Here is a 12,026-nt window from a genome sequence, read left to right on the forward strand (position 1 = left end):
CAGTACAGTACTGAAGGAGCACTGCACTATTGGAGGTGCCATCTTTCAGAACTTTGTTCTGTCAAAGGGTCATGAGGACTCGAAACGTCAACTCTTTTCTTCTCCGCCGATGCTGCCAGACCTGCTGAGTTTTTCCAGGTAATTCTGTTTTTGTTAAGAACATGAGGGATGTTGTCCCTTTAAAAATGTTTAAAATGCAGGTTATGCAATCCCTGCTTACCTCTTATAAACGTATCTATTTGCACTGGTACAATAATTATTTTCCCATTTCTGAAGGGAGATGGTTGTGGTTGTTGGAGGTCGGTCATCTCAGCTCCAGGACATCACTGCAGGAGTTCCTCAGGGTAGTGTCCTCAGCCCAACCATCTTCAGAAGCTTCATCAATGACCTTCTTTCCATCATAAGGTCAGAAGTGAGGATGTTCGCTGATGATTGCACTATGTTCAGCACCATTTGTGACGACTCAGAAACTGAAGCAGTCCATGTCTAAATGCAGCAAGACCTGGACTTGGGCTGACAAGTGGCAAGTTACACTTGGGCCACACAAGTTCCAGGAAATGATCATCTCCAACAAGAGAGAATCTAACCATTGCCCCATGACGTTCAATGGCATTGCCATTGCTGAATTCCCCACCATCAACATCCTGGGGGTTACCATTGAACAGAAACTGAAATGGACTAGCCATATAAATGCTGTGGCTAAAAGAGCAGGTCAGAGGCTAGGAATCCTGCAACAAGTAACTTGCCTCCTGATTCCCCAAAGCCTGTCCACCATCCACAAGGCACAAGTCAGGATTGTGAAGGAATACTCCCCCTTGCCTGGATGAGTGCAGCTCCAACCACACTGAAGAAGCTTGACACCATCCAGGACAAAGCAGCCACAAACATTCACTCCCTCCACCACCGACACACAATAGCAGCAGTGTGTACCATCTACAAGATGTACTGCACAAATTCACCAAAGCTCCTTAGACAGCACCTTCCAAACCCACAACCACTACCGTCTAGAAGGGCAAATAGATGGGAACACCACCACCAGGAAGTTCCCCTCCAAGTCACTCACCATCCTGACTTGGAAATATATCGCTGTTCCTTCACTGTTGCTGGGTCAAAATCCTGGAACTCCCTTCCTAACAGCACTATGGGTGCACCTGCACCACATGGACTTCAGCAATTCAAGAAGGCAATTCACCACCACCTTCTCCTGGGCAACTTGGGGTGGGCAATAAATGCTGGCCCAGCCAGCGAAGCCTACATTCCATGTATGCATTTTTTTAAAAATTCCAGGAGTTGGACAAATCACTACTGTTTTTATCCTGTGAGTCATAATGTTCCATGCCAGTAATAAAAGCTCTGTTGTGACTAATTTCGCTTTTTAAGAGTGTATTTGAACTCACCCAGGCACAACCAGATGTGCATTACTTGGCTCCTTCCCAGGCAGATGCAAATTATAGTCTTGTACAAGAGTAAGCTGTGCACATACCTGGATACCTATTCAGGGAAGAGTTCGCTTTTAACAGTTAAAAATTTTTAGAATGCAGGAAGGAAGCATGCCTGCTCCTTAAATACAAATAATATATGAACAAGGAGCGGGAGTAGGCCATTCGGCCCCTCAAGCCTGCTTCACCATTCAATAAGACCATTGCTGATCTGATAGTAACCTCAAATCTATATTCCGCCTACCCCTGATAACCTATCACCCCATTACTTACCAAGAACCTATCCACCTCTGCCTTAAAAATATTCAAAGGCTCTGTTTTCACCGTCTTTACAGGAAGAGAGTTCCAAAGACTCGTGACCCTCTGTGAGAAAAAAATTTCTTCTCATCTCTGTTTTAAATGGGCTAGCCCTTATTTTTAAACAGTGACCCCCTAGTTCTAGATTCTCCCTTAAGAGGAAACATCCTCTCCACATCCACCCTGTAATACCCCTCAGGATCTTATATATTTCAATCAAGTTGCCTCTTACTCTTCTAAACTTCAGCAGATACTAGCCTAGCCTGTCCATCCTTTCCAGACAACCCGCCAATTCCAGGTATTAGCCTGGTAAACCTTTTCTGAACTGCTCCCAACACATTTACATTCTTTCCTAAATAAGGTGACCAATACGTACACAGTACTCCAGGTGTGGTCTCATTAGTGTACTGCGTAACTGAAGCATAACCTATCATAACCTACAGAATACTTTTGTATTCAAATCCACCCACAATAAATGATAACATTCTATTAGCTTCCTAATTACTTGCTGTACCTACGTACTAGCCTTTTCTGATTCATGTGATAAGATATCCAGATCCCTCTGCATTTCAGAGCTTTGCAATCTCTCACCATTTAGATAATATGCTTCTCTCTTATTCGTCCTGCCAAAATGGACAATTTCACATTTTCCCACATTATACTCCATTTGCCAGATCTTTGCCCACTCACTTAACCTATCTATTTTTTTTGTAGCCTTTTTTGTCTTCTTCACAACTTACTTTCCTACCTATCTTTGTGTCATCAGAATATTTGGCAACCATCCCTTTATCTGAGTCATTTATATAAATTGTTAACAGTTGAGGTCCCAGCACTGACCCCTGTGGCACACCACTCATTACATCTTGCCAACTTGAAAAAGACCCATTTATGCCTATTCTGCTTCCTGTTAGCCAGCCAATCTTCTGTCCATGCCTCTATACCATGAGCTTTTATTTTCCGCAATAACCTTTGATATGGCACTTTATCAAATGCCTTCTGGAAATCTAAGTACAGTACATCCACCAGTCCCCTTTATCTGCAGCACACGTTAACTTCCTCAAATAACTCCAATAAGTTGGTTAAACATAATTTCCCTTGGACAAAAACCATGTTGACCCTGCCTGGTTACCTTGAACTTATCCAACCACCCTGCTATAGCTTCTTTAACAATTGCCTCTAATATTTTCCCTTTGACAGATGTTAAGCTAACTGGCCTGTAGTTTCCCGCTTTCTGTCTCCCTCCCTCTTTGAATAATGGAGTTACATTTGCTATCTTCAAATCTAATGGGACCTTCTCTGAATCTAGGGAATTTCAGAAAATTAAAACCAATGCATCAGCTATCTCACTAGCCACTTCTTTTAAGATCCTAGGATGAAGCCCATCAGGATCCAGCTTGTCAGCTCGCAGCTCCAACAATTTACTCAATACCACTTACTTCTCTGGTGATTGCAATTTTCCTGACTTCCTCCCTCCCTTCCATTTCCTGATTTATAGCTGCTTCTGGGATGTTACATGTATCCTCTGTAGTGAAGACTGATGCAAAATACTTGTTCAGTACAGGTTAGGTGGGTTTACCATGCAAGTTCAATCATAATGGCTCCTTAGGAGAACCAGCATGGACATGATGGCCCAAATGGCGACCTCCTGTGCTGCAACAGTTCAGTGATTAGCCTTTTGTGAACCAGATTTGACATTATGCCAAATTTATATTTCAAGTCAAAGGAATTTGAGACTGCCTTCTCTAGGGATTCACAGCATATTTCATTACAGAATCTGGCCTTGGTGAAAGCTGAAATCACTTTATATTGATGCTAAACTTGCAATGTCTTCTATGATTAAAGAGAAGAATTTCATTATTTATCTGAGGAATGGAAAGTCATATTGATGTGTCTTGATGTGCAAGTTTTGACGAGGGAATGTCCTTCTCAATCTTCTGTGCAAAGACCTTTATTTAAACTTCTGGTATTTAAAGAAAGGTTTTGTTCAAAATGTGAAGTTGATCTTATCAGATAGGTGACCTTTAAAGTAATTTCTGCATGTTTGTGTGCTGCAATAACAGAATAAGGAATGTAAAAATAAATATTCAAAAAACATTGAAGACCAACAACTGAATTTTATGCCTTACAGAGTGCAAGGGAAGAATCTGATATTGAAGATGTGGAATTATATGTTTCTTCCCAAGAACAAAGATTTAGGCTGTTTACGTCAATGGAATATGAAGGTCAGCTTTTTATGACTCCACAAGACTTCATTGAATCTGTTACTACAGATGAACCAAGAGGTAAGTACATTTTACTGTCAAAGTGGTTTTAAATATGACCATTTTAAGCAACAGAAGAGAAGTTGTTACATTGCTGAGTATTTACAACAGACCCTCAAATAGTTAGAATAAGATAGAGGAGAAAATCTGGAGGCAAATTTCAAAGAAATTGAAAAATAATAGAACAGTAATAGTAGGGGGCTTCAGTTAGCCTAACATAGACTGGAAGAAAAACAGTGAAGGACAGGAGAGTGAAGAATTCCTAAAATATTTTGATGAAAACTTAATCAGCGTGTTTCTAACCCAACAAGGATGGAAGCACTGCTTGCTGGATCTAGTTCTGGTTAATGGAGTAGGGCAAGTGGAGTATGTTTCAGTGGGAGAACATCTTGGTAATAATGATCATAATATAAATAATTTGAAAATTTTTATGAAAGAACACGAAGAAAAATCAAAGGTGACAATATCTAACTGGAAGAGAGCTAATTTTAGTGATTTGAGAAGAACATAAGAACTAGGAGCAGGAGTAAGCAATTCAGCCCCTCAGGCCTGCAGTGTACAAATAAAGAAGGGATACGCAGTACAGGTAGATTGGAAACATATAGGACAGGAAAACGGTGCATGAGCAATGACAGGCCTTCAAGGAGGAGATTATTTGGATACAAACTAAGCATAGTCCCATAAGGAGGAAAGGTGGGGAATCCAAAGCTAGAGCTCCCAAGATGACAAAGGAAATGGATATCAAAAAAAATTTAAAAGGTGGTTTATGACATGTCAGGTAGGGATTACAATCGAAAACGAAGCAGAACACAGAGTACTCTGGAAAATTGTAAAAGGATGCAAGAAGAGCAGAGAGAGTATGAGAAAATATTAGTGGTAACATAAAAGGAATGCAAAATTATTTTATAAACATATCATAAGTAAAAGAGTAGTTAAAGGAATGGTGGGATTGATTAGGGCCCAAAGGCAAATCTTCTATAAGAGGCAGTGGGCAGGATTGAGGTACTGAATAAGTATTTTTCATCTGTCTTCACAAAAGAGAATGAAGTTAATGTTGCAGTAGAGGAGGGAGAGTAGAGATATTGGCTGGAATCATGTGCTGCTACCAGCAGCAGGAATCAAAGCAGATTAATTGTGTGGGAGATGAAATGCCAGGTTCCTGATGGTGGGATGAAAGTTGGGGATGAAGGTTGCAGCAGATTGAAGACAGATCAAGCTTTCCAAACGACAGGTGGCGGGAACCTATTTTTAATGTATTGGCATGTCGATGCATACTTATTAAAGCACTATTTCGGCAAGATTAAATGGCACCTTTGCAATTAACTCTGCAGCAAACGAGGAACACATGCCTTCAAATTCACGACTGTCTAAAGTTGGCGTGCAGCAGGTGAGGTAGTCTTCCTGGTGGATTTGGACTGAGTAGAGCTGCTCTTCTTTCATGAGGAGCGTTGTTGGACCCTGGGAGCAGAGGCATGGATGCACTGAGATCGGTGGTTGCACTGCAAGGGGATCGGGCCCTGGCTGACCGGAAGGAGGCAGGATGCTGGCTGTTCAAGGGGGACTGGGGAGAGAGTGTTGTGGCGGACTTATAAGATCTTGTTGGGGACCGAGGAAGGAAGCTGGACTACACAAGGGAGGTCAGTATTTACCGATGGGAGGCCGAGTATGTTTATTGGGAGATCCAGGGTTGTAGAGAAAAGGTCAATGGTGAGGGCCTGAGAGTCAAGGCAAACAGAGGGAAATCAAGGGGATGGGGGAAGTTGATGATGAAAGATGGCAGGTCAAGAGTACCAGAGAGACCAGGGTGCCAAGGGGCAGATCGATGGTGAGGGTGGTGGTTGGGTGGGGGGTGCAGCAGACCTGGGGTGAATGAACACAAGATATAGGAGCAAGAGTAGCCCACATGGCCAGTCGAGCCTGCTCCACCTTTCAGTATGATCATGGCTGATCTTGGGCTTCAACTCCACTCTCCTGTCCGCTCCCCATATCCCTTGAGTCCCAGGGAGACCAAAAGTCTGTCTACCCCAGCCTTAAATGTATTCAGCGATGTAGCATATACAACCCTCTAGGGCAGAGATTTCCAGAGATTCACAACCCTTTGAGTGAAGTCATTTCTCCTCATCTCATTACTAAATAATCGGTCCCGTATCCTGAGACTTGCCTCCATATTTTAGATTCCCCGACCAGCGGAAACAATCTGCCAGGGTCCACCCTATCAAGTCCCTTCAGAGTCTTATATGTTTCAATTAGATTGCCTCTCATCCTTCTAATCTGTAGTGAATATAGATACAATTTACTCAGCCTTTCATCAAAAGGCAACCCCCTCATCCCAGGGACCAATTTAGTGAAGCTTCGCTGTACCACCTCCAATGCAAGTATATCCTTTCTTATTGTGGGGACCAAAACTGCACACATTACTTGAGATATGGTCTCACCAAAACCCTGTACAATTGTAGCAAGACTTCTTTATTCCTATACTCCAATCCCCCTGCAATAAAGGGATTAACATACCATTTGCCTTCCTGATTGCTTGCTGTACGTGCATGCTAACATTCTGCAATCCTTATACGGGGCACATCCAAGTCTCTTTGAACATCAAAACTTGCAACTTTCTCATCTTTTAAAAGGTATGCTGCATTTCATTTCTTACGACCTAAGTGAATAAGTTCACACTTCCTTACATTATTCTCCATCTTCCATCTTGTTGCCTGCTCACTTATCCTGTCCATTTTTCTTTGCAATCTTTCTGGATCCTCCCCACAACTTACCTTTCCACCTAGCTTTGTATCATCAGGGAACTTAGACACATTACTCTCTGTCTCTTCACCTAAGTCATTAATATAGATTTTAAAAGCTGAGGCCCCAGCACTGATCCATGCGATGTTCCACTAATCTCAGACAGCCAACCTGAAAATGCTCCATTTATGCCCGCTCTATGCTTCTTGTCCATTAACCAGTCCTGTTTTACCCCCCCGCTTCATGAGAGCTTAGCTTGCCTATTCACCTTTTGTGTGGCACCTTATGGAATGAAAATTGAGCAAGGATGATGGCAGGTAGCTTGAGGTCAATAAAGGCAGGGAAAGAGTGCTGAAGTGAGGATCAAGGCTGATGGATCAGAAGGTCAAATGTGACTGAGGGATGGTACAGGATGATGGCTTTCAGCTCCAGGGTCAATGTGGGAGTGTCCAAGGACATAGCGACAGCATGAAGAAGCCTCCAGTGTACAGGTTGAGGAAGAAGATGTCTAAGGGTTGGGTGAATGAAGACCAGGGAAGTATAAGGCTCCCTAGTGGTCCAAGGTTCTCAGGACAGGAAGGTGGGCCATAAAGATTGTGCTGACTGGATCTTTGCCTGCCTTTATCCACAGTTCACCTCAGGCAGGCAAGATGGGTCAAGTGCATCCAGTGCTTCTGCCAGCTCTAGAGTGGAGGGGTCAGGCAGAGGGGAGGAGGAGCGGCAGCATACCCTTGGAATGCCCTGAGATGGTGCCCAGAGAATAGATTGCTGGTACTCCTCTGTCTGCCATTATTAATGGCAGCCCCTGACTCCAGGAAGAGAAGGGGCACCTGGAGGCATTTTGTCTCCTCTCACCTAGCCACTGCTGTATAAAACCCTTGCCAGAGTGATGGAATGCAGGTCTGAGCACATAACTGGCAGCCACTGAGTGTTCTGCTGGACTTGCGTCTCCATGGAGGTTGCCAACCCTTCCGTGGAGGAAACTGTACGCTCATATACTGGAGCCATGGCAGAATTCAGGACTTGGATGGACTCCTCCACCTCTTGCTCAAGGCTGCACGTGGCCTCCAGCATCTCTGCCAGATGTTCCCTTGGCCGTCTCTGCATCTGTATCAGGTTTCTTACGGCTGTATTCAGAGGCACGCGTTCTGTATGGATCTCAGCAAGGGGCCTGGTCTGCAACAGTCCTCCAACTCTGAGGGGCCATGGCTATCACATCTTCCTGTGTCTGTGATGTGTTTACCAGATTGTGACCCCGAGTCTCATCGTGAAAGCGTAACCACCGAGGTGGATTTCTCTGCGCTGGTGGATGGTGCAGGGGAATGATGTGACAGTGCATATCTCTGTGCATCCTCTGGTCTGTTTCATCATCCTCAGAGGTGGATGTTGGGCTTGCTACAGGCCCCTTTCGTTGACTGTTGCAATTGTGATTATCTGAACGCATAGAATTATCTGACTGTTATGCATGTTCCCCTTCCCCATCAATGCATCACATCTGTATCCTGTATGCCCACTTCTGAACACCAAGCTGGAGACATTTTACTCTGATGTCCTGAAACTCAAGTCTCTCTGTTGGTACAGGAACGGCCTCTGTCTTCCCCTGCCAGATCTGCTGTCTCCTCTTCTGTGGGGGTCAGGATTTTGATTTCGACCTGCTCCCTGGTATTAGGCTCACTTTTGTCCTGCAGGTGGAAAGAAGGATTGAGCGTTATTTCAGTGGACTCCTAACTCCTTAGTGAGCATGCAGACTTATGGCAGCTACTGTCACCTCCATGGTAAATGTTCCACGTAAGCACTCTCCTGAAACTGGTGCGACTCGCACAATATGAACTGGTTCCCACAGATTAGTCCACATGTTCCATCTGGTACTGAAGTCCAGAACCTAATCTCTTGCCTGGCATCCCTCTCTACTCTTACATTTATATTGCTTGATGCCCTTATGAGCGCCACTTTGTAGTGACTACGCCATGCCACTTATTCTTGCAGAGGGTCATTGACCTTTCTTCTGCACTGAACACAGTTTCACTTGTAAACCCCACAGCTGCTAATCTCTGTCCAAGCCATCTTTGACAAGCAGAAAGGCATCCGGCTGCCAGGGATGAAAGATTTCTACCTTTTGGTAGAATTCTGTCTTTGGAAACATGGATTTAATTTTAATTTTAATTTTTATTCTGACTTCTGAAACATATTGCACTTTAAACATTTTAACAAACTACACTGAGCTTCCAAATGCAGCGACAGAAAGGAAACTGACTTGCTGTTGATTTTGACAGAGGGGTGCTTGCACTTTGTGTATGTCCCTGCTTGTCTGTGCAATATGTTGATGTGTGGCATTGTTGGCCATGGTGCCACAATACAAGCTGCTAGGTGAGGAGGAAGGGATTGTACAGAGCGTATGTACATCATAAAGCATGAAGACAGTTGCAAGATCAAATGTGGCCCAGTACATGAGACAGCTTGAACATCGAAGGAGAGACTGCGAGGGCTTTGTCAGTGAAAAACGGACCTTGGGAGATCAAACAGTGAGGGAGAGTCTGCAGGGATCTGGCCAGTGATGGAGGAACTTCAGGAGTTTGGTCAGTGAGGGAAAGACTGTCAGTGTCCGCTCGACTCTGAGCATGGCTTTCAACTGGGAGGAAATAGGGCTGCTGGCAACCAATGTCCAGACAGGGCAGTTTGCAAGCACCATGCAGAAGTGCAACAATGCAGCTTTTATTTCTCCTTTTCCTCCTGCCAATGGCACCTGCTTTAAGATCACCAATGCACTAAAATATTTTTAAGTTATATAGTTAACAATAACATACCATAACTTATTGATAAAATTGTTTTTTCTGCATCTTTTGAGCGCCTTCAATAACATTTTATTTGGAAGATTCATCCTCTTCCAAAGCCTGTGCTTTTAAAAATCTTAAAGCAGTGCTCAAATAAAAACCTCAATGGCCCAGTATTTCTCTGAGCAAATTCTGCAGATCAAGAGATTTCCAAGTTCATCCTGTGCACAATACTCAACCCCAAGATGTTAGCTGGGATTCAGTATTCCCAAGCTTGATTGAGCAGAGTTCCCAGTCTTGATCATCATCCATTGTCAACGTACAGGTCAAGCCTGCTCTGGGCAAACTTTTTTTATCCTCCCCTAGTAACCCCAGACTCCATCTGGGCAGCAACTGGTGAGAACTCGCTTTCAGAATTTTGGGCACCCTTGGCCTTGCTCTCGGACCAGTATGTGAGAATTTAGTGTGGGGTCACTGTGCTGAACTTTTGTGTGCCAAACCCATTTTCTTGATAATAAAGCACTGGGTAGTTGGCCTTTCTTTTACTTGTGCCCTAATCTCTTTATTGACCAGCATAAACGTTTCTGTTGACAGACATAGGGCGTTCAATTTGTAACTTTGTTTCAGCAAACCTTGTAAAATGAGACAAAAGTATTAATTTTAGAAATCTAGCTCAAATTAGTTTGGAGATTGTGGCTGCCACCATATGTTTGGAGAAATTAGTTACAGTGCTTTAAAGTTTTTATGTACATAACACAATTTGTATTTATAAAGGGGCATTAATGTAATAGAATGTCCTGAGATGCTTCCTGTCTCGTCCCACTTGTAGTTGCTGCTACCAGGAGATCTGCTGTCATGTGGAGGAGTTGCTTAACCAGGAGCCAATGTAATTCAGTGAGCATAAGGATGATAGGTGATCAGGACTTGGTGTGATTAAGGATGTGGGCAGCAGAGCTTTGGATAGAGTGTGGGAGGCCAACCATGATTGAGTTAAAATAGTCAAATCTAGAGGTAACAAAGACATAGATGTGGGTCACAGCAGCAGATGAGCTGAGGCAGGGGTGGAAACGGGCAATTTTACAGAGGCGGAAATGGGTGATCTTGTGATGCTACAAGTATGTGATCAGAAGCTCATCTTGGGGTCAGAACAGTCCGGTTCAGCCTCAGGGATAAATTGGTGGCTAGGGAATGGAGTTTGTCATGGGGACCGAAGACAATGGCTTCAGTCTTCAAAGTATATAATGGGAGGAAATTTCTGCTCATCCAGTACTGGATGTCGAACAAGCGGAGACAGTGGAGGGGTTGAGAGAGGTGTTGGTGAAATAGAACTGGGTGCTATCTGTGTACATGTGGAAACTGACCAATACATGACAATTGATGTAAAACCTCATTTTAAGCTTGTGACTTACGACATCTGCTTTTGGAGTTGCAGTTTGTTCAATTGTCTAAGCTGCATTACAAAGTAAATCAAATTCAGCATGGTAGATAACAAAAACAAAAATACCTGGAAAAACTCAGCAGGTCCGGAGCACAGTTAACGTTTCGAGTCTGCATGACTCTTCAGCAGAACTAAGGAAAAATAGAAAAGGGATGAAATATAAGCTGGTTTAAGGGGAGGGGGAGGTGGTTTGGGTGTTGAAATGGCAAGCGACAGGGAGGTCTGGGTAATGCTTGCGGACAGACTGAAGGTGTTCTGCAAAGCGGTCACCCAGTCTGCATTTGGTCTCTCCAAGAGATGTCACTTGCCGTTTCAACACTCCACCCTGCTCTCATGCCCACATGTCCGTCCTTGGCTTGCTGCATTGTTCCAGTGAAGCTCAACGCAAACTGGAGGAACAGCACCTCATCTTCCGACTCGGCACTTTACAGCCTTCCGGACTGAATATTGAGTTCAACAATTTTAGATCATGAACTCTCTCCTCCATCCCCACCCCCTTTCCAATTTTCCCCCTCCTTTTTGTTTTTTCCAATAATTTATATAGATTTTTCTTTTCCCAGCTATTTCCATTATTTTTAAATGTATTTCCATCCATTGTTTTATCTCTACCTTTTAGCCTTTTTCAATTCCTTCACCCCACTCCACCCACCACTAGGGCTATCTGTAACTTGCTCGTCCTGCTTTCTACCCTTAATTAGCACATTCCTTTAGATAATTTCACCACCTTCAACACCTCTTTGTCCTTTTGTCTGTGACATCTTTTGGTTATCTCCACCTATCACTGGCCCTCGATCCAGCTCTTCTTGTCCCAAAACCCCCCCCCCCCCACCCACCGCCCCCCCCCCCCCCCCCCCCCCCCAACCCAGCTTATATTTCATTCCTTTTCCATTTCTCCTTAGTTCTGTTGAAGAGTCGTGCGGACTCGAAACGTTAACTGTGCTCCTCTCCGCAGATGCTGCCGGACCTACTGAGTTTTTCCAGGTATTTTTGTTTTCGATTTCCAGCATCCGCAGTTTTTTGCTTTTATATCAGCATGGTAGATCATGACCTGGAGTTTCCTCCATGAACACAATTAGGAAGTTAG

General features: G+C 43.8%; 1 protein-coding gene across 3 annotated transcripts in view; it reads left to right on the forward strand.

The window, feature by feature from the left end:
* micu3a (mitochondrial calcium uptake family, member 3a) overlaps positions 1 to 12,026 on the forward strand; it is a 168,502-nt gene that overhangs the window by 20,815 nt on the left and 135,661 nt on the right. For all 3 annotated transcript variants that reach the window (XM_041190688.1, XM_041190850.1, XM_041190769.1), the window contains exon 2: positions 3,865 to 4,018. In XM_041190688.1, the coding sequence (XP_041046622.1) occupies positions 3,865 to 4,018 (154 nt within the window). The remainder of the gene's footprint in view (positions 1 to 3,864; positions 4,019 to 12,026) is intronic.

The sequence above is a fragment of the Carcharodon carcharias genome, chromosome 1 (genome assembly GCF_017639515.1).
Source record: "Carcharodon carcharias isolate sCarCar2 chromosome 1, sCarCar2.pri, whole genome shotgun sequence".
Lineage (NCBI taxonomy): Eukaryota > Metazoa > Chordata > Chondrichthyes > Lamniformes > Lamnidae > Carcharodon > Carcharodon carcharias.